This window comes from Melospiza georgiana, chromosome 6, assembly GCF_028018845.1.
Source record: "Melospiza georgiana isolate bMelGeo1 chromosome 6, bMelGeo1.pri, whole genome shotgun sequence".
Lineage (NCBI taxonomy): Eukaryota > Metazoa > Chordata > Aves > Passeriformes > Passerellidae > Melospiza > Melospiza georgiana.
The window spans coordinates 21,307,471-21,328,145 of record NC_080435.1 but is presented as its reverse complement, the minus strand read 5'-3'; the positions used below and the strand labels follow the sequence as shown (position 1 = coordinate 21,328,145).

At 48.2% G+C, this 20,675-nt stretch overlaps 1 protein-coding gene and 1 long non-coding RNA gene across 2 annotated transcripts; one reads left to right on the top strand and one right to left on the bottom strand.

The window, feature by feature from the left end:
* Nucleotides 1-485: 485 nt before the first annotated feature.
* On the top strand, nt 486-2,221 carry LOC131084836 (uncharacterized). The gene is made up of 3 exons (XR_009114595.1): nt 486-566; nt 1,151-1,230; nt 2,121-2,221. It is a non-coding gene; the product is annotated as an uncharacterized LOC131084836 (long non-coding RNA).
* An 884-nt stretch (nt 2,222-3,105) lies between these two features.
* Nucleotides 3,106-20,045, bottom strand: CDHR5 (cadherin related family member 5). The gene is made up of 18 exons (XM_058026659.1): nt 19,967-20,045; nt 19,609-19,784; nt 18,604-18,654; nt 18,178-18,270; nt 17,955-18,053; nt 16,709-16,819; nt 16,164-16,346; nt 15,747-15,837; nt 14,466-14,563; nt 13,927-14,133; nt 13,297-13,413; nt 12,717-12,789; nt 10,624-10,784; nt 9,242-9,769; nt 4,861-5,108; nt 4,758-4,764; nt 3,766-3,858; nt 3,106-3,207 (listed from the first exon to the last, which is right to left on the bottom strand). Exons 1-18 carry the CDS (start codon nt 20,043-20,045, stop codon nt 3,106-3,108), a joined length of 2,517 nt encoding a protein of 838 aa, XP_057882642.1.
* Between the last annotated feature and the right edge of the window lie 630 nt (nt 20,046-20,675).

The window sequence follows — 20,675 nt, the reverse complement described above, 5'->3', positions numbered from 1 at the left end:
TTGTCTACTACTGAGTACCTCATTTTTACTCCAATACATTCATTCTGTCCCCTACAGACTGCATTGAGTTTTACCCCCAAAATTTTCCTTCCTGTACAATATTGATTAGCTCTTTTCTGCTCCAAAAATTTGCATTCTCTCCCCTAAACATCACCTCAGCTTTTCCCTCAGAAATGTCACCTTGCTCCCCTTGACATCCTCACGTTTTCCTACACAAACAGTTCTTGTGTCCCCTCTCAACTGTCCCAGGTTTTCAGCTAAAAATGTCACCTCTGTCCCCTCTGAGTTACCCCAGGTTTTCCCTGTTAGGAGCTGCAAGGAATTCGGGCAGGGCAAAGGACAGCAGGGAATTCTGTAAATTCAAAGCCAGAGAGAGAAGATCTACCAGCAAAGGGGAAAGGTTTCAGAAAACATTTCTGCAATTACTAATTAATAATCATTTCCAATTCCCAGTGAGAAGAACATGAACTCACCACCATTAAGGCCTGGCAGTTCCCTGAATGAGAGCTCAGTGCACATCCACAGAGGCAATTCCAGCATCTGAAAGAAAGAGCAAGAAGAAAAAGGTTATTTCTTCTCTTTCAAAGTTATTTCAAGTTCTCAGACCCAAACCAACCTTTGCCCTTGATTTTGGTGACTCCTGAGCAGTGGGCACAGGTCCTGTCACTCATGCTGATGGGAGTGATGCTTTCTGGGGAAATCAGCTGATTTCCAAAGTTCACTGCCTGCCCCATGCCTGATCTGCACAGGAGAAACCCTCTTGCATGAAGGGATTTGGCTCTGTCCAATCCCCTCTGCCCAGGCTGTTCCATGGGGCTGTTGCCAGGCTGGGGCAGCACAGGCAGATGCAGCTCTCAGCCCTCTCTGCTCCAAACACAGCTCTGGGCTCTTTGCAAACTCCTCTGCTGTGAGGTTTTCTCCAGGAGAACTCAAGGAATGGCTCACAGCAGGTGGAGATGAAATTATCACCCAGGGAAGGAAAGGGTAAATATTCCTGTAAGAGCCTTTGGGATCTGCTGGGCTGAACTGGGAAGGGGACATTCATTCCCTGCAGTGCCAGTGCACAACAACCTCCCACACAAAGCACAGACTGCCAGGTGGGGTCTGAATGCACCACTTGCACAAACCTCATTGTTCTTCTTCCTTTCAGGCACTTCTGCAATCCAACCCTGAAGCTGAGCAGCCCAAAAGCTCTGGAGTCTGCTCTGGAACAAAAGGATCCTCCCAGGGGTGAGGCCCATTCCCAGCAAACCCTCCCAACAGGCCCAGAGGCACCACCGGAGCTCCTGTTGGGGCTGGGAAGGGCTGCCAGGAGGACACAGCCCCAGGGGGTGGCAGTGGCAGTGACAGCAGCAAATGGCCACGGTGGGATGGCACAGCAGAGACCAAGGCCAGCAATGGCCACGGCAGCTGCAGGGTTAATTCTGCTCCCTGCGCCGCCCCAGCCCCGCAGGAAATGCCCGGGGGGGACAGAAACTCTCAGGGTGCACAAAATGCAGCATCTGCGCCCCTGATCCTGCCTGAGCTCAGCGTGGGGGGCCAACCCCCCCAGGGTCAGCCCTGCCCTGCCCTGGATCAGCCCCAGACACTGCCCCAGCTCCCAGCTGCTCCCGGGGCTGCCACCAGGCCTGGCAAGGGGACAAAGGTGACAGAGCCCCTTTGGACAGGGCTCTCTCTGGGTCTCGGGCACTGGGGACTGCAGGGACAGCCTGAAACCAGGGCAGATCCCTCTGGGTTTGTGACACTCTGGGGACAGCTGGGGACTCACCCCACACCACGGCAGGGCCAGGGACCCTCCAGTGCAGCTGGAGCCCGTTGGGTTTGGCTGCTCAAACTCCAAAGCTCTGGGCAAAGATGGGATTAGTTAAGTGGTTTTTCCTGTCCTGAAAGAGAGGAGAAAATGGAAATTAGGTCCACTCTGGAAATCAAAGGCTCCTGGCTTTCCTAATTCTGTTCTGATTGCTCACTATGGGGTTCTATCCATAAAAAAGGAAAGGTGACACTGAATAAAAGTGCCCCTTGTCAACATTTTATTCCCTACTATTTTAATACATAAAAAAGATGCCCATTTTTTCTTATCACATTCTTTGCCTAATTTTAACAGAACATTTTCATTCCAGGCCCCACTTGTGAGTTCCTGAATCCTTTGCCATTGGACTTTGGACAAAGGAAGAGAAGGATCTGTTCCCCACAGGTGTCATCCAGCAGGGAACAGCCCCTGTGCCAGCCCCAGCCTGGGCTGAGCACGCTGCCTCACTGCCCCATTCTGGCTCCACTCCAGTCTGAGTTTCCCCCATTTTCCATGTCTAGAAACAGGAACTTGTCCTGGTCAGGGTGTAAGACCTTAAACTGCACATTGATCTGGGGGCTGTGACTGGATTCCAGCAGGGAATTCATGGTTCTACAAATGAAAACTTCCAGGGAGCAGCACTGAAAATTTGGGAGCTGCTGCTTCACCACACGGTGTCAGCAACAGAGAGAAAACACAAAATGTGTATCCAAAAACAGGGATAAAATGATTCCTCCTGCTTTCAGTGGGACCAGGGCTAATTCTGCCCTGGAGTGACAAAGAACTTCTCCCTCAGACCCCCAGAGACCCCTCAAAGAGCCAAAGTGCAGCAGGGAAGGAAGGAAAGGCACCTCTGCCTCACCTGCTGGGAACAGCACAGGTCCTGCTGCTCCTGGGCACTGGGAACGTGTCTGGAGCCAGGAGCTCCTTCCCAGGCTGGAGGGGCTTTCCTGAAGCAGCACCTCTGGGAAGGAAAGGGCTGTGGAAGGCATGGAGTGGGAGTTTACAATAACAGTAATAGTAATAACAGTAACAATAGTAACAATGACATAAATAATTAATAATAATAATAATAAGGAAGAGCAGCAAAGGGAGCAGCAATAATGCCAAGGGAGCAGGGAGGCTGCTGAGCTTTAAACAAGGTTTGAGTGAGGCAGCATCTCTCTGAAGCACAGCTCCAGGCCTGGGATTCCAGGAGCAATGCAAACTCCCACTGGCCAATCCCTGGATTTGCCTCCTGCCAGCACTGGGCACCTTGGCCATGTCTGGCTCAAGTGCTCCAGTGCTGCTGCCTGGAGGGATGGGGAAAATGGGCATTAAACCCCTTCCCACAGGGCTGGCTCTGAGCTCTGCTTGGGGAAAGCATTGGGCACCTCTGGCATTTCAATGAAATCAGTTTCCATCATTGTGAAGAGACCCTGAATAAACCCAGGGCACATAAATAAACCTTTCTCCATAAGGACAGCCCCAGGGAATCCACAGTCATTCCTATGCCTGCTCAAACAAACAGCAGCCAGTTTTTGGGGAGAGACTCCAGACTCTTGTCTCCCTCCCTGGCTGTAAAACACTTGCAGAGGCTTTGGAGTTCACACAAGCTTGTCAGGATCTGGATATTTAATTTCAATTCCATTCATATACTAAGGGATTGGAAGAGTCCTAAAGGCACCTCCACTCACACTTTAATTTTTAGCCCACTACCACAGATGAATTGGGATGTTCTTTTGTTAGAAACAGCCCACCTTCCTCAGGCATCTCCATGTGGGAGATAAAATAAATGTGGACAAGAGTTTGGAATGCAGCTTCCAAGTCAAGCTCCCTGCTAGGAAATGACCCCAGCTCTCTGCTGCCTTGGGCTGTTTCAAACACAGCCTGACCCATGTAAGAAAATGGAATCAACCCCTTTGTTCCATTGGCCTCACACCCCAAATTCCAGTGGGACAGACAAGTCCCTCTCCTTGGAAGGCAGCATCTCCTACCTGGAGCTGGGCCTTCCCCAGCCCTTGGTGGCCGCTGTCTCCATCCTCCCACACCTCCTCATCCTCCTCCTCGCCAGGCTTGGCTTCCTCACCCTGCAGAGCAAACACAGGGACGGTCACCAGCCTGCTCAGCCCGGCCTGGGCAGCAGGGACGGGCTGGTGGCACCCTCTGGATGTCACCCTGTGCCTGGCACCGTCCCTGCTCCGTGCCCATCCCCGTTCCTGCCCCGGCAGCTCCTTGGAACGGGATGTGAAACCACAAACGTTTGCTCTGCTGGGGCTGGCACAGCAGAGACTCCCCCGGGGCAGGGGCAAAGCTCCTGCTCCCACATCCTCTGCCTTCCACAGCCCTGCTGGGGCTGGCACAGCAAAGGAAACGCCTCAGCTCCTGCTGGAAACTCCCTCCTGTGCCAATAACCCAGGGAAATCCTGGCTGCTCCATCCCTGGAAGTGTCCAAGGCCAGGCTGGATGGGGCTTGCAGCACCCTGGGCTGTGGATGGAGTGGCAGGGGATGGAATTAAATGATCCTTAAGGTCCCTTCCCACTTAAACCATTTGAGGACTCCATGATCTCTCCATGCATTTATTGTGCACCATTTCCTTTCAAATTCATTTTGTTAAAGGAATAACTTTAAAAATATTCCAGGAGTTAAAAGAGGAGTGTGAAACATACAAGAATCATTCCTACACCCATCAAATCATTAACAACCAGCAGCCTATTCCCTCATGTCTGTGCTTGTTTTGCTTTCGTAGAAGATCTTATGATCCCAGAGTCCCTCAGAGAGATGTACTGGATTACTGGAAGGTTTGCTCTGGAAGGTCAGATAGCAAGGGGGGTTCACAACACTTGTTCCTCTGTATCTTTATCCTATAACCAGCTTTCCCCCAGAATGGTGTTGTGGGAGAAGTTTGGAATTACTAGAAATAAATCAGGTTCATATTTTTGCCCCACTGTTTCCCAACCACTTCCAAACTTTTGGAATTACTCTCACATGACACCTAGAAAACAACAGTGAAAACATCAATCAGAGAAATACCTTGAAAAGAGAAAACCACATCCAGCAGCAGCCAAAACAATCTCATTTCTGTTCTTACCTGGTCTCCAGGCACTCCTGCCAGAGCTCCACACAGCCACTGCCATTCCATGAGGCTGAGGAGGCAGTTTTGGACGTGTTCTTTGCCGTGAGATGGGTCAACCGAGTCCAGAGAGTTTTCGTCGTCCCTTGCAAGTCACCCCACGAGCCCATGGTATGAGCGGGTCCGGCGCCGTGCGGGGCTCCAGGGCCAGCGGGGGGCGCCGGCTCCGGCTCTCTGGCCTTTATTCTCCGGTGCCCGAGCCCCGGCTACGGGGAAGGAGGGAGAGGGACGGAGGATGGGGGGAGGAGGGGATAGGGATGGGTGAGGGAGCGGGATGATGGACAGAAAAGCGGTAGAAGGGCAAGAGAGGGGAGTCGAGTTGGGGAGTGGGGTGGGGAGGGTCGGGGATGTGCAGGGCAGCAGGGAGAGAGGGTGCAGAAGGCTGGCGAAGGGGGAGAGGAAGGGCAGGGTGGGAGGGAGAAAGAAAATGGAGGGGTGGGAAAGCAGAGATAAGGGGGAAACGAAGGAGGAGGATAAGGGCAGGAGAAAGAGGGGGGAAAAGGAGAGGGGTACAGGACGTGGGGGGGGCCTCACCCGGGCCCCGCCGGGAGAGCCCAAGCCAGCAGCAGCCTCCCTGCCCTCCGGGTGGGCAAATGGCGCTGGAGGCGATTTCCAGGGATTAAATCACCTCGGCCCGCCCCGCGCACCTGAGCCGGACCCGCTCGGTACCGCCCGGGACCGCCCCTGAGCCCCGGGACCGTGGGGTTGATGCGTGGTTGTTTCTCCATCACATGGGCAAGAAACTCATGCGGGACCTAGAAGGGATGGATACATGGCCTTGTATCTCCCTAAGAAATCTGTTACTTTTACACCTGAACAGTTAGGGTACTTCTCGTACTGTAAAACCCTTAACACCTCCATAAAGATGTATAAATCCAAGCAGAACACAAGTATAATGTGGTGTCTTACATCTTTCAGCTATTTCATTAAGGTTTATCATATAAGTGTTTATCTCAACGTACACAAACCAAGGGAAAACCCGGCACTCCCATCTCTGTCCTTCATTACAGCAACCTCTCTGTGCAAAAAGGAATACAATTTCTGCCCCAGTACTGCTACAGGGTCATTTCTGCAGCCTCAGTTGTTGTTATAGCTCAAAATTTGTTCCTTGGAATTTGATGGTAAACTGCTGATATTGTTAATTGGATAAAATATGTATTTATAAAAAGGAAAGGCCATAATTTGCTTAAAACTTGTTTGATGGAGTTGATCCTCTTTCTTTAAAATTCCATTTACTGCTTATGTCAGCTTTATTTCAATGAGGACTCAGCAACCAACTCATGAAAAAATATATCACACAAACTGGAATAAAATCTAATTTACTTTCTTTTTTGAAGGAAAAGGAACCCCTTTTGGAGCTAAGGCTGCTTAATATTTAAGGGGAATCAAGTTAAAACAGGTCTTTTATCTCTATTTGTCATTTGGAAGTTTATAGATGCTAGATCATTCTGCTATCCTACATACAAAGAGAAGGGTCTCCAGTTCTCTTCCATCCCCTCAAAACTAAACCAAGTGTCCTCCCTACACTGGCAAGCCATGTGCCAGAAGTATTTTTCTCTCAGAAGCAAAAAAAGCAAAAGGATACATTTGCTGTCAGTCATGCCAATGACACTTGATGAAATCTGTAAGGTTATTCAGTTGTAAATGAAGACAGAATTTGAGCAGAAATTAATTTTCAGACACCTGGGAATTTTTCAGTCTGTTTCTGTTACTTCCTGCAGGTAAAATGCCTGTATTTACTCGATTTTTCCAATTCCCTGCTTGCACCTGCTGATTTCAATTTGGTTTTAGAGTTTCCCTGGCAGCTGACAGGCTTATTTTCCTTCCAGAGGCTAAAATGAAGGTGAAACAGGCACATGCCAGGTCTGTGTTACATCAGGAGAGGGTGCTCAAAGCTGGCAATTGTGAGGATCCTCTCCCTTGGCATCTGTGCCACTCCCAGGTGTAAAACCTCAAATCCACACTTACAACAGCCACACTGAAACTGCTCTTTCTCCCCATGCAGATTTGCTCACCAGTTTTTTTATAGCTCTTCATCACAAGTATTAAAAAAGTATCATTCTAAGCTGGTACAGAAATAAAAACAGAGCTTGATTGAGGACGGGATGAAAGAGATTTCTTGTATCTGCCTGTAGAGTTAAACTTCCAAAAGCACTTGAATATCTTTGGAGTGCAAGGATGAGACCTTCAAGGTATGTAGATATTTATTTGCCATCAAAAACCACTTAAGCTGATCCAATTTTCTAAAAACATTTCTATCAGATGTTTTTCTAAAAACATTTCTTATGCAGATGTTTATAAATGAACATGATCGCTTTACAAGGATGCAAAAACTCTGTCACCCTTCCCAGCCTCAGCAGACAAACCAACCCATACAGATGGAGTTCAAGCTCACATGGACTTGAACTTAAAAGGTTAAATTTTGTTCTTGTTCTTTACACAGTTTTCTTAATTTCTTTCCAAAAAGACAGGAGTCAAGAACATAGGATCTGGAGGCTTTGACAGGCAATGGCTGGAAGCAGCTGAGCTCTGCCTGCTGCCAAGTTTTATTATTGTGTTTTGTGCTTCTCCTCACAACAACCACCCCTTCCACAGACACAATATTTACCAAACATCATCTCCTTTGAAATTAAGGACCCATAACCCTGAAAAACACTAAAACCTGTGGCTGTATGCACTGATGAGCCCTGAGAGAAAACAAAGACTGTTTTGATGGGACCAGTCCCATTCCAACAGCATGGGAAGCACACTGGTGAGGGGAAGGAAAGCACCAAGAGCTGAACACAGATTGCAGTCGTAGGGAGCTCATAAATCAGTGTGCCAGCAGAAATCCAGAGTACCCAGCAGCAGAGGGAATGCAGACAGACAGCAGAGCACTGACAGGAATGGACCACACACAGCACAGCCACCAAGGAAACGGAGCAGGGGAGAAGCACTACAGCTTCTCCCCACATCAGCAACCCTCCCACAGGGGGCAGGCTCCTCCTCAGCCTTGCTGGTGGCCAGAGGTGTTGGGTTAGCAGTGAGCAGCTGCCAGAGAGTTCTCATAATCCTGTGGAAAATGCTTCCTGGAGATATCCCAAAGCTGCTGGAGGGATTCTTCATATGGCAAACACTGGCTGCACTCCCCACCCTCAATTACCACATAGCAATTCCTGGGCAAACAGCTTTGCTGCAGGAAGAAGGAAAGCTTCCCAGGTCCTGGGCTTGATCTGCAGCACAAACACAGCGTCCAGGAGGCCAGGGCAGCATTCCTCAGAGAGAGGAGAGCAGGAGTGAGCATGGAAACACTGGGACAGGGACATGTTTGGCCCAAGAGGATAAAAGCCTCCCTTGGGATCACATGTGATCTGATGTTCCTGCAGATCCCAGCAGTCATTCTTTTGTTTCTTTCTCCAGGAGCAGCATAAATCTTGTGCTGATGATCAGAAGATGCAAATGCACACAGCCATGCTATGAGCTGGTGGAAACCGGTCCAGCTTTTGGCTGCCAGCTGGGGAAGAGATTGTTTGATGGGAGATGCAAACCTAGACAAGAGCATCAAATATTTCCTTCCTTCTGATAGCTGGAAGCAGAGTGCTGACTTGGCACTTGAAGACAATATCTCAGGATCTCTTTGGCTGACAGATAACAGATAGACAGCTAAAGTACTGCACAATTAGTGGGTTTATGACATAGAAAATTGATGACAAAGTCCTTCATGTGATCAGTCCATGTTTACCAGTGACAAAGGAAACAGCAGCTCCTGGGCGTGGAACCTCCTGCTGGCAGGACAAGGGCCTGGTGGCACATTCCAGATGTTTGTGCTGGGAGAACAGAGCAGAGCCAAGCCCTGAAGTCCGCTCCTGCATAGTCACAGGAGCACCTGCAGGCTTGGAGGGACTTGCTGACACCCTGCTGCACCACCCTAAAGAGAAGAGCCAAACAACACTGGACTGTGCAACTTGACTGCTCCTGTGAGCTGGGCTGGCTGCTGCCAAGCCAGGTCAGCTCAGCTCTGCTGAACCTGCAGCCAGTTTAGGGAAGGCTGTGCCAAGGGACCCAGGGGGAACAGGCAGGAAGGTGGAAAGATGAATTGCTTCCCCTGAAAATCCTAAGTGATATTCCAAGCTCTCACTAAAGGGTTAAATTAACTGTAATCTCTTCTGGCCTTATTTGCTGCATTCAGACAAGCAGGACAGATAACCTCACCCCTCTGCATTCCAGTTTTCCCCCTGAGCAGAAAGATGGGCTTCACGTCAGCGAAGGAGCTGAAATTGTCCCATTTTTGGGGGTGTGTACCCTATTTCCTTTACATCTCAGTGTCATCTGTCCCTGCACCTGTGTGAGACATGCTGACTGTCACCTCTACTGCTGGGAGTGACAAGTTCTCTGAGGAAAAGGACACTCCTAGCCCTTGGTGGTGACCATCTGTGCCAGAACCTTCTTCCTCTTCATTCTTCTGCACACCTTGGTCACTGTCATCATCATCATTATCATCATCTGCTGCATTGTCCTCAATCACTTCAACCCTCTCTCCAGCCTCGGGGTCCACATCAGTCTTAAACCACACAGCTTTGTAGCCATCATCTGGCACGTGCCTGTCTGTTTTGAGGATTGACTTCACTTCTTTCTCCTGTCCAGCCTCTTCTTCCTTTTCTTCCTCTTCCTCTTCCAAGATGACAGTGGAAGCTATGGAGCCCTTTGGGAGACTCTCTGTTTCCTCTGCACTGGAGAAGTGTGAGGCAAGTGCTGGCAGCTCTGGCACAGGACTCTCTGTCTGGACACTGCTGCTTTCTGATGTCTCAAGCTGCTTAATGTTCACATATGGCTGTTCATCTTCCTGGTAATAGTTGTTCTGGTGACCCTCAGAGATTTCCCTGGAAAGCTACAGGAGGAGAGACAAATTGTGACTGTAGGGACAGGAAAAGAAATGGGAGGCAGGAGGGAAGGGGTGATTGCAGTGACTGAGCTCCTGCTCAAGAAAGTTCATCTTGGTTTGTAGTTAGACCTATTTGAAGCCAGGGAAAGCTGCAGATCCCTGGAAGAGACATTTTTTATTGGCTCCATTTCTGGAGTTTTCTCAGATAAGCTCTCCAGGAGGGCTGAGCACCAGCACCACACACGTGGTGGTTTGTACCCAGCCCATTCTGCAGTGGGATTTCCCTCACTCAGGGTGAAGGACTTTTGTTACCCACCTGAGCTATGTGTTCTGCACTCAGGCCTAGGCTCCTGGCAGGCCCAGCCTATGGCACAGACCAACAGCTGGTCAGACAAACTACACTCTAAACTTGCAGTGACCAACCTGCCAGAGACCTGAGAGGTCCAAAATTAAACACCTCAGGGGCAGAAAAGTGTCTGAGCTCAGGCTTTGAGATCAGATATGAAGGGACTCTCCTCTCCTTTGACTATGGAGGATGAACTGTGGTTTATACCTCAGACAGGGGTTTTTCAGAGACCACCCCTGATGTGTGCCACTTTTACTCTAGATTTTGTGCTCCATGGAGCTGTGGTGCTCTCCTTACCATATCTGCTAATCATCCCCCACACAGCTCCTGCCTCAGAGGCAGAAGGAATAGCAGCAAACACCACCAAAGTGGTGCTACCTCTGCAGACTGTCTTGGGAGTGATTCACCACCTTCACACAAATGTGTGGTACTTGGGCAGCCCATCCATACTTCAAAGCTTCCTCAGATCACACTTCCTAACTCTCAGAAGTTCAGGTACAAACAAGGCACTTACCTTTTCCTTCACCAGGTATTTGAAAGGTTTTCTGTGCCATCTACTGGATTTCCATATCAGCACTCCAAGGAAGACCAAGGCAATTAACAGCAGTGCTGCTAATGTGCCCCCCAAGATAGCCATGTCCTGAGCAGAGTACATCTTGTCAGAGGGGGTTACAGCTGTGAGGAAAACAAAGCAGTGTTACAAAGCCTAAAACTAGTAGGCAGCATTTTCCAACAAAACCCTTCACTGTGGGAGAAGCTCCAATCAATTTTTGAAAGGCAAGGAAGCATCCTGTGCTTCAGAATGTGACAATCATATATCTGATACCACAGAAAATCTTTTTTTGTTGTCCTAACAGCAGGGGGCTTCTTTCTTAATTACACAGAATATTGTCATTTCCAATAAATTCCATGAAGTGGAAATAGCAGCCATTTACAAGACAGTGACTTTTACCCTGTGATTTAACTAAGTTAATAAATACCTGACTGCATCAGGCAAGCTGATGCTACATGGAGTAGTTATTTAGTTCTTTGACTTTCCCACTTCACCCTTTTACACCAGAATGCAAAAATGAGGTTTGACTGTATGTCTGTGTGTGAAAATGCAAAGCCTCCTTTCATCTGGAACATCCTCTCCAATACAGATGAGCACATCAAAATAAGAAACAAAAAACAGCAAAAGCATTAGAAAGTCCCCAGGACAATAAAACCTTTCTTGCCCTTTTGTAGCTGTAGCAATATTGCCCAGTCTGCTCAGGAGCAGCTTCTGCTTCCAGCCACTGGTCAGTGTCAGATGTTTGTACAGAGATTGACACCAGAGTGGAAAGACAGTACCATTCTCAGCTTTGCTTGCTGGTGGTGGGATTCTTTAAATTTTCCAGTTTCATTTTGTAGTGTAAAGGACTCTCATTAATGATTAATGAAACAAGGTTTTGTTCTCCTGCTGACCTGTTTATTATAATGGAATTGGAGTGTTCCTTCTGCATGTGATTCCGCCCTCAGTTTATCATTAACACCTTAGCAAGGATTTAGGACTTCAGGGAATTTTTGCTGCTTAGTCCTGTCTCCTGGGGAGCTGCAGCCCACAGAGAGTCTCAGAGCTGTGTAATTCTGCATATTCAACAGCACTATTGCTTGGTGTGGCTTAAGCAGCAAGGGCAAAATTTCAAAGTTGCTCTGAAGTGTTGGTGCATGCTTGGAGCATTTGTAACTCTGTGAGCTCACACATGGATTAGTTTTATGCTGGGCTGTGCCCTTAAATGGGGACTCAGTGGTATTTAGCTGTGACGCAGCACTGCCTTTAGGGAATCCAAACTTACACCCAGGAACCCACTTGTTTTTCCCACCCCACAATGGTGGTGATCAGAGGGTGAAGCGATAGAACTTCACTCACACATCAGTGTGAAGAATCCAGTGGAGTCTGGGCATTGTCTGCCTATTCTGAGATAAAAAATTCATTGCAATTGGTTCAGCTTAACTCAGAGCATAAGAAGTTTCATGAACTGCAATCCTAATTTATTTATAAGACCAATGTAATAGTCATTTCTCAGCAGTATGGAAGTGTGAGCTGTTTTCACATTGACAAGGTTAAACAGTAGCCAGAGGGTTATCTATGAACCCTCATGTCTTTCTTATTACTCATGGGCTGTTTCTCCTGTAAGACCATAAAATTCTGGTATAAAAGACCCTGACCTGAGTAGAAAAGCCTTGGCTCATGGGCAAGCCTGGCTTTGGGGTGTGCCAGCTGCCTTCTGTTCTGCCTCAGACAGGCAAGAACATTGCAGTTTTCTCTGTGTGGTTAAAAAGACATCCTGGGTTATTTCCCAGCATGAACCAATCCCAGTTTTAGATTTGGAACAACAAGAAAAGACACTCCAATATACAGCACCACTAAAGTCTCAGGAGGGTTTTCAAGGCATGTGGTGACTATGCTGTGAGAATGTTGTTGGGGTGTTTTCCCTCTTAAAGCCACCACAGAACCTCCCGTAGGGTTGGGGTTGGCCTAGCCCTGGCCCACAGACCTCAGAAGGTGACCCACCATGGCCAATTTGCCACAGAAATAGAAAAGACTCCCCAGAGTAAAAACCAGAGACCCTCCCCCCAGCCTACCTGTGGCAAGGATGACCTCCACCACAATTATGGTGCTTGCCTCCTGCAGGCTCAACACATCTTTTCCAACAGCCTATGGGAACATGGGAAAGAGATGGCTTAGGGACTTCCAGATCTCCAGCTCACTCTCAAGGTCTGTGGGGGGCCCTTTAGGGGAAAAGTACATTGTCCCTGTTGCCACCACAGCTGTTCACTGTGGCTGGACAGCCTGGTCACAGGGGAACAAGAGCTCTGAAGATTCCCTGCCCTGGGAGTGGATGAGCTGAACCATGTCCCTGCTCTGTGTTCAGCTCCAGCACAGTGCAGAGCACAGGTTCTGAGGCAGTGTGGGGCAGGAGCAGTAGGTGCTGGCACCTCTCTGTGCCTGCCTGTGGAACCTAGCAATGCTGGGGCCAGGCTGGTTCAGACAGCCCCACAGGACACGGCACAGTGCCAGGCAAGCCTTAGGCAGCCACGTGGACAAAGGGAACATCCAGCTTCTTACAAGTCTAAAGTTATTGACTGCTTCTTTGACCCAAAAAGAGGATTTGGATTCCTCCTTTCCACACTCCTGACAAAATACCCAAGAAAGGTGCCCTACCTGGATGGTCACAGTTCCTGGGGACTCCAGCACCTTGTTGGTCAGGATGAGCCCATCTCTGGTTGCGATGAAATCGGTGCTGTTTTTGAGGTAGTACTCGATGTTGGGGTTGACTTTCTGAAAGGCCAGAGAGAGAGTGGGTGATCAAACCAAGCTGTGCCTCACATGCATCTTCCCAACAACCCCTTGGCAGGATCTGTCCAAAACACCTGAGGTACGAGCAGGTCTGGAGAGTAACAAATAAACCTGGGCTGAGCAGGTGAGAAAGGCTGAACTCAACTGCATTCACCCTGTTGCTCAGAGGCCAAGAACATATCACAAAAACATTAAAAAAAGTAAAAATCCCAAGTCTTAATCCCATTTGTGTTGGCAATTTTAGTACTTGCCCAAGCAGAACATGCCTATGCAAGTGATGTGTGTGGGACTGGCTTTGGAAGAGGGGAGTCCAGCAGCTTCTTCCCATGACATCACACCATAAGTGGTTCTGGTATCTGTGCAATTTCCAAGGGAATATAACATGGAACACTAGAGGACAACATGTGTTTGCCTCTCCACTCCTCCCCTCCCTCGTGTTTTCTGATTCTGCTTTAAGCCTGAAGCAGCGAGACAGAACACAGAACAGTTTCTTACATCAGGGAAATCCTGATCCATTGCTGTTATCACCAAGGGGGTGGAAGGATCTCCATCTTGGTAGACGAAGCTTCTCTGGGGCAGCCCAACAAACACCGTCCCACTGTAGACCCCTTTCTCAAAGTAGGGTGGAAAGTTGCTTTTAGTGATGACCTTGATCTCCACAGTGGCTACAGAGTATTTCCTTACATTGCTGACCTGGGTGGCCTGGAAAGAGAGAGAGAGAGATATGCCAGACTTCTGCCCCGATGAAACATGAAAGGACAGGCTCAATCTGAAGCCTTCATCAACTCAGCAGAATGTGCCCAGGGTGAATTTCCTTTGCTGTCACCACCCACACCTGAGGGGAAACTCTCAACTGCTGCAGGAGACTTGCTTGTGGGTTGGTGCAGGACCAACCAACAGGTCAAACACTGGGCCCTTCAAAAGAAAGGGAGTAACCGAGTTATTTTTGAGGTCACTGACTCCTGTCACAGCCAGGCTGCTGCTTCCTGGAAATCTAGCTGTGCTGGGTGGGTGGCTGTAATGTCATCACTTACCATAACTTGCAACAGAAAGGAATCTGGGGAAGTCACTATTTTGTTCATGGTTAGATTCCCTGTGTCTGCATCCACTAAGAACACTTCATTTGTATTCCCTAGAGAAAATGCAAAGACAATTCAACCATCAAATTCCTTCATAAAGTGACCTGGAGCTCACAGACTCATTCTTCCACATATTAGTAAAAACACCCTCAAGGAATTTTCCTTGGATAAATACCATTTACCCAAGTTAAAATGCTGTTTTCCTTGCCTGCCTGGCTGCTTCAAAGACTGGGAGTGATGGCCAGGCATGCAGAGGGACACATTAGATATGTGTGAACCCAATTAAATGAGGCAGAACAACAAAGCTTTGCATTTCCAGTAGCTAGGCCCACAGACTGTCTGTCTAAAGTATGATAAATGCCCAGAGCCTCTGGTGCAATTTGAGGACTGAAAATCTCCATCCAGTTCCCAGTCTGCTCTGGGAATGCTTATTTCTCTCTACTGGTTACAAAGGGAGTCTAGACACAAACCTTGGATTTATGTACAGGTAGAAAGCAGATTTCTACATCTGTATGGGAATCATAAAAGTACCTATGTTGGATACATGTTGTAAGATAAGCAGAATTTTTAGTTCTCTTCCTCACCCTGAGACACTGTGGGCTCTCTGTTGACAGGGATCTGATTCACTGACTGTGGGGAGGGAGGCCACACTCCATCCAAAAGCCAGTGGAATTTAATGTTCTTTAATACATTTGGCACCAGGAGGATATTCACAACTGTGCTGCCATAAGGCATAATAGGTAAAAGGGAGAGGAACTTCATTTGACCAATATGACCTTTGCCTTGATTCTTTTGGAATCAAGACTAAAACAGGGCAGATGAGAATGTGACAATGTGCTGGGGAATAAAAACATAATTCTGGGCAATGAATAGAAATTAGGCTCATAATGTGGGAATTTTAGGTACAGCTCAAAGACTGTAATAAAAGTAGCATGAGAGTAGCATGACCAGATTGACAAAATGACAGCTAAAAGCTTAAACATAAAACATGTCTCATCTCACAAAAAACCAAAATCTTTTTGAAACAGATTTCATTGAGATTGATTTGTGGGACTGTAATTCTTTTTTTCCTTCCTCTCTGTAGAGTCTGTTTCTTCTATTTATCAACAGCGTTCTGTGGCTCTAGTTGTATTTCTGTGGCAGAAACAGAGGGGCAAATCCCAGGCCCTCTCTCTTGGCAGGTACCACAGGAGACATGAGCAATGTTCCTTGTGGAAGGTGACAAGGTCTACTCACCCCCAACAATCCTGTACACGATCCTGTCGCTGATGGTGTAGTCAGGGTCGACAGCATAGATGGGTCCTGGCTCCAGGAGGAGCGGGTCTGTCTGCAACAGCAAGGCAAACAATCACACACCACAAGGACCAGATCAGCAACTGGAGCTCTCCCAGCCCAGAGCAGATCCCATGGCTCTGCCTGGACAGAATGGGATTTATTGCTGGGAGGTGTCTGTGACAGGGTGGAGGTGAGACAGCCTTGAGCTGGTGTTCCAGCTCTTGCCTCTCCTCTGCTGTAGGAGCAGAGACAAGCAGTGCTGCTTGGGGTGGGGGATGATGAAGGCTCCCTGTCCTGCTGAATCATCTGCATTATACTGGAGACAAGCACAGGTTCATGGAAATGGTTCAGGGGCACTGTCTGAGCCCTTCTGCTCACCGACATCTCGGAGATGTTCACTCTGCCGGAGTAGGGGCTGCTGATGCAGACGCTGCTGTCGTTGTGGAGCTGGGTGCAGGGCAGGAACCAGGGTGCCCGGGTGTCACTCTGCTTGATGGTGATGGTTATTGTTGCGGTGGCCGTGTTGGTTCCGTTGGGCTCAGGGCTGGTCACAGGCCTGTCCTGCCCCCAAGGCAAAGCACACTCGTGAGACACAAGTTTCACTGCCACAACAAGGGCCCATCTGCCAAAAGCAGTGGACTGGGGCCCTTTAGCCTTTGTCACTCCATTCTGTTTAATTAGAAATTTATGTGAGAGTAACTAAAGGAGTAGGTTATCTTGTTCTGCTGACAAAAGTGGGTTATGTTGTTCTGCTGACTGCAGGTCTGTCACTGGAACTATGGAGAGGGAAAGACTGCTCCAAATGCATCCCCCTCCAGTCTCCACCCTCCCTGCTGTTATCCCAGAGATGTCCCATCCAGACTCCTCTTTCAGGTAGGAGGGACCATGCAAACAAGGCATTCTGTTCTTCCCAAGCCACTTACCCTTGCATACAAGAGCAACGTTGTCGAATTAAATTTGTCATAGTCCAATGCTGTTTGTAAATAAATTTCCGGGTTATTAACTCCTCTTATGGCAAAATAACCGTCTGTGTTCTGGCAAGGGAAAAGGAAAAATCCTATAGCAGACTCAATTACAGACATGTTCCAAATCCTGCTCATTGCTGTCTTTGTCATCCCAACTGGACCTTTAATCCTGGGGACCTGGATGAGGGGCACTGTAGGAATGTCTGATCTACTTAATTTTTGGCACTGCACTCTGGAGTTGCCTGGATTGTCAGAAAGGTTTGTTCTTGTGAATTTCCTCTCACAGAACACCTGCTTTGACTGCCCACCTGCTCAGCAGCTTCTGGATTAAATCTATCACCTCATTTATTTCCTATATTTAGCAAGTTGCCAACAATCCTTGGTTTTAGGTCCCTAATAGCCAACAATCTCACTTCCATGCACAAAAAAGGTCAAAGATGGCTCTTTGAGAGCTGGCAGGATCACCTGCCTTAGCCTAATAGAGCTGGACTGAAAGAAACTGTAAAGCTGAGTTGAAGTGTCATGCGTTGCATTTTACTCTATAACCTTCTGCACTTGCTTTGGTTCTCCTTTAATCTTACGCCTCTGAATTTCTAAATCCCTCTGAATTTACACCAATGTGAATGCAAAGTCTGATCCCAGAGTTGAAAAACTGGCGGTTTCTGTTCACAGAAACTTAAATTGCCTGGGGATAGGGGATATAGAGGTAACAGAGGCATGGTCTGCTCTCTCCTCAACACTTTTCAAAAATGCAAACATACATTTGGTTTTTCTCTTGAATTTTCTCTTGATTTTAGTTTACAGCCAGCCCTTGCTCTCCAGGCTGGCATTGGTTTAACTGTGTGCACAATGCATTTCCTGTGCTGCTGTTAGCAGCTAGGGCAAGGACTGCTTTCCCCATCAGACTCAGTGCAATTCTGAGCTCCCTGAGGTACAAAGGTCTCTTGATATGTTTACAGATCATGCCAACAAGACTTCCCTGAATCATTACAGCTCTGAACATCCTAGATGAAAGTTTAATCTGTACAGTGCATTAAAAGTGTGAGCCATAAGAGAATTCAATACCTGCAACATTGATGGCTCTGTTCTGCTAACCAAATCAATGTTTGAGTTTTGTAAAGGTTGAGTGAGTTAAATGTAGTGACCTTCTCCTCAAAGCTGGGGCTTTTCTTCAGAGCTACTGTTTGTCCCCAGAGCTGCTCACCTGCGCTGTAGTGGTGAGTTCATAGTAGATGGTGTCCAGGTCAGCATCAGCAGCAGTTGCTTCTTCACGGGCTACAATGACTGCGTCCACTTCTGTATCCTGAAAAAAACACATTGTTGTAGTTATTGTCTGTGTGAAATGGATTGAAGTCCTCTCCCTGCTGACCCTTCCTCAGTCCCACAGCACTCAATGAGTGCTCTCTTCCCTTCCCAAAACCCCTTACCTCTGGGATTTGCCTGGTGACATTTGGCTGTGGAAACACGGGGGAGTTGTCGTTCTCGTTCAGAATGGTGACTAGGATTTGCAAGGAATCGCTCTGCAGAATGGGCAAATCAAAGAATCAAAGACAAAAATAGACTGTTGGGGCGGATCCTGCTTTGCAGAGTGACCAGAGGGGATGGTGTAAGGATGGGGCCAGATGGGGCTGGGGTTTGCAGCTTGGGCACATCCTTGGGCAGGATTGTGGGCTTGCTGCCACCTCCTCCCCACTGGCACAGCCTTGGTGCCCTCTGTGGCTCTGAGAACAGTGTGTCTGCCCACAAAGAGAAGGACATCTGCCCATCCCAGTGTGAGGATCAGGAAGAGCAGAGGGAAGCAGGTGCTGCCTGCAGTGCCTTGTCCCAGGACTCAGCCATGGGAGAGCACTCACCTGGCCAGCAGGGTCCTGGCAGGTCAGGGACAGCAGCAGCAGGGGGTCTTCCTGCATGAAAAACAAATCCGCTCACTGTAGAAACAGCCCAAGAGTACAACCTCCGGCTAAAGCAAATGAGCCAAATTTATCCTTTGCTGAATCAGAAACGCTGCTGTGCTTAATCTTATTTTCTCCTTTCTTTCCTTAATGCTGGGATCTTGTTTATGATGATATCAAAGCAGCCCCATCTGCCAGGCACACTCCCTTCAACTCCTGTAAGATGTTGGCAGAGCTAATCTACCATTCTCTCTCACCTCAGGTGAATTCAAACAGATTTCTTTTAAAATTTAATAAATCAGAAACATTCTATGCGGCAAGTACAGTGGCACCTGCAGGGTGTTAACTCAGGTTGTTGCTCTTCACTCAAGTAAAAGTGGGTTTTTATATTGAAAGGGAACTTAAGGATGCCTGTGGCTGTATACAGAGCACTCCAGGGAGCTAAAATAATGTAGCAGCCACCTAAGTATACACAATGACCTTTTATACTGCCTTTCTTCTTCACACAAGATGACAGAATCCCAGAATGATTTGGGTTGGAAAGGAACTTAAAGCTCATCTCATTCCAACCCCTGCCATGGGCAGGGACAGCTTTCACTAGCCCAGGCTTCTCCAAGCCCCATCTAGCCTGGCCTCAGACACTTCCAGGGATGGAACAGCCACAGCTTCTCTGGGAAACCTGTGCCAGGTCCTCAGCCCCCTTACAGGGAAGAATTTCTTCCCAGTATTCCATCTAACCCTGCCCTCTGGCAGTTTGAAGTCAGTCCCCTTTATCCTGTCATTCTAGGCCCTTTAAAATGGTCTCTCTCCATCTTTTTTGTAGGCTCCCAAATTCACACAACTGAAATGACTTATTTCCTCTAGAAGCAGGTTAAGAATCCCTGGAAGCCCAAGACTCCAGACTGAAACTCATTGCATCCCAGCATTATCTATCCCACCCTTACAGCCTGCCAGCTGAAGGCTTACCTCATAGTCCACACACTTTGTCAGCTGCAGCTCGGAACCCTCAATGGTGAAGAATTGGCCATCGGGGTAACTGGGATCAATTGTTAGGGTGAAACCTGGCTGCACGTGGATGGTAGCCACCACAAGAGGACACTTATTTTCAGGAACACTTGGGTTGCTGTTACTGATAGAACATCCTGGAAAAACACACAAATAAGATGCAAAATTGCCCAAGGATTCACATTGTGAAGGAGCTGGGTGAGAGCTGTGGTCACAAGCTGTAGAGCAAAGGGGTCTTGGCGCGTAGCAACCTCCCACCTGTAACAGGGCCACCCCCTCCCATGGGAGACATTCCTCAAAGAAATGTGAAAGAGCTTACCTGGCTCCTGTGCCGGAATCTGCGCCAAGAGGGGCAGCAGGAAGAGTGCAGACATGAGAAGCCACTGAGGAACAGCCATGGTGAGCTGCCAGTTGCTGAAAAATCCCTTTTTCCAGCTAAGCTGATCTCCCTATTCTGCCCTGTGCCCTTGTTTGTGTTCACCACTTTATGGCACCAAGAAACACCAGCTGGCTGTGGATTGCTGTGGTTCAACCTTTGCCTTTTTGCCCCATTGGATGACTTATTGAAGGATTTACCAGTCATGGAACATGATGATACATAAATCCTTGCTGCTTCTTTTTTTCTCTGGATCTTTCCTATCCTAAACTCTGTGTGGCAACAAGGATATATTTGAAGCAGTTCAGAACACAGAGCCAAGCCCTTGCCCAGCTGAGCATGCAGGACAAGGGCTGGTACTTGGGAAACTGCCTCTTTACTCCAGTCTCTCCCACAGAAAAGGGGGAACATTTGGTTTCTGATGTGCCAGAGGTGGGATCTGTATCCCACAAGGTGAGCAAGTGGATCCCAGCAGTGACAAAGGCTCACCTGCAGTCCAGGGAATGCCCAGCAACTTTGTAGGGAAAACAGATCTCCTTTTACTGGTGGCTGCTCCTTGTAGAGATGCTTCCCAGAATCTCCTTCCAGGACATTCCACACCAGGAGATCTTCAACTATTTGAATCTCAGCAGCTTCCTGAAGTTTTCAGGGA

Bases quoted from the DNA above. Each gene is read 5' to 3' on its own strand.
- CDHR5 (XM_058026659.1), bottom strand. From the start codon at position 20,045: ATGGCTGTTCCTCAGTGGCTTCTCATGTCTGCACTCTTCCTGCTGCCC. The intron at 18,655-19,608 runs GTAAGCCTTCAG...TTTTTCATGCAG, and splicing joins CAAAGTGTGTGGACTATGAG to GAAGACCCCCTGCTGCTGCT. The intron at 18,271-18,603 runs GTGAGTGCTCTC...CCCATTCTGCAG, and splicing joins GCCAGGACCCTGCTGGCCAG to AGCGATTCCTTGCAAATCCT.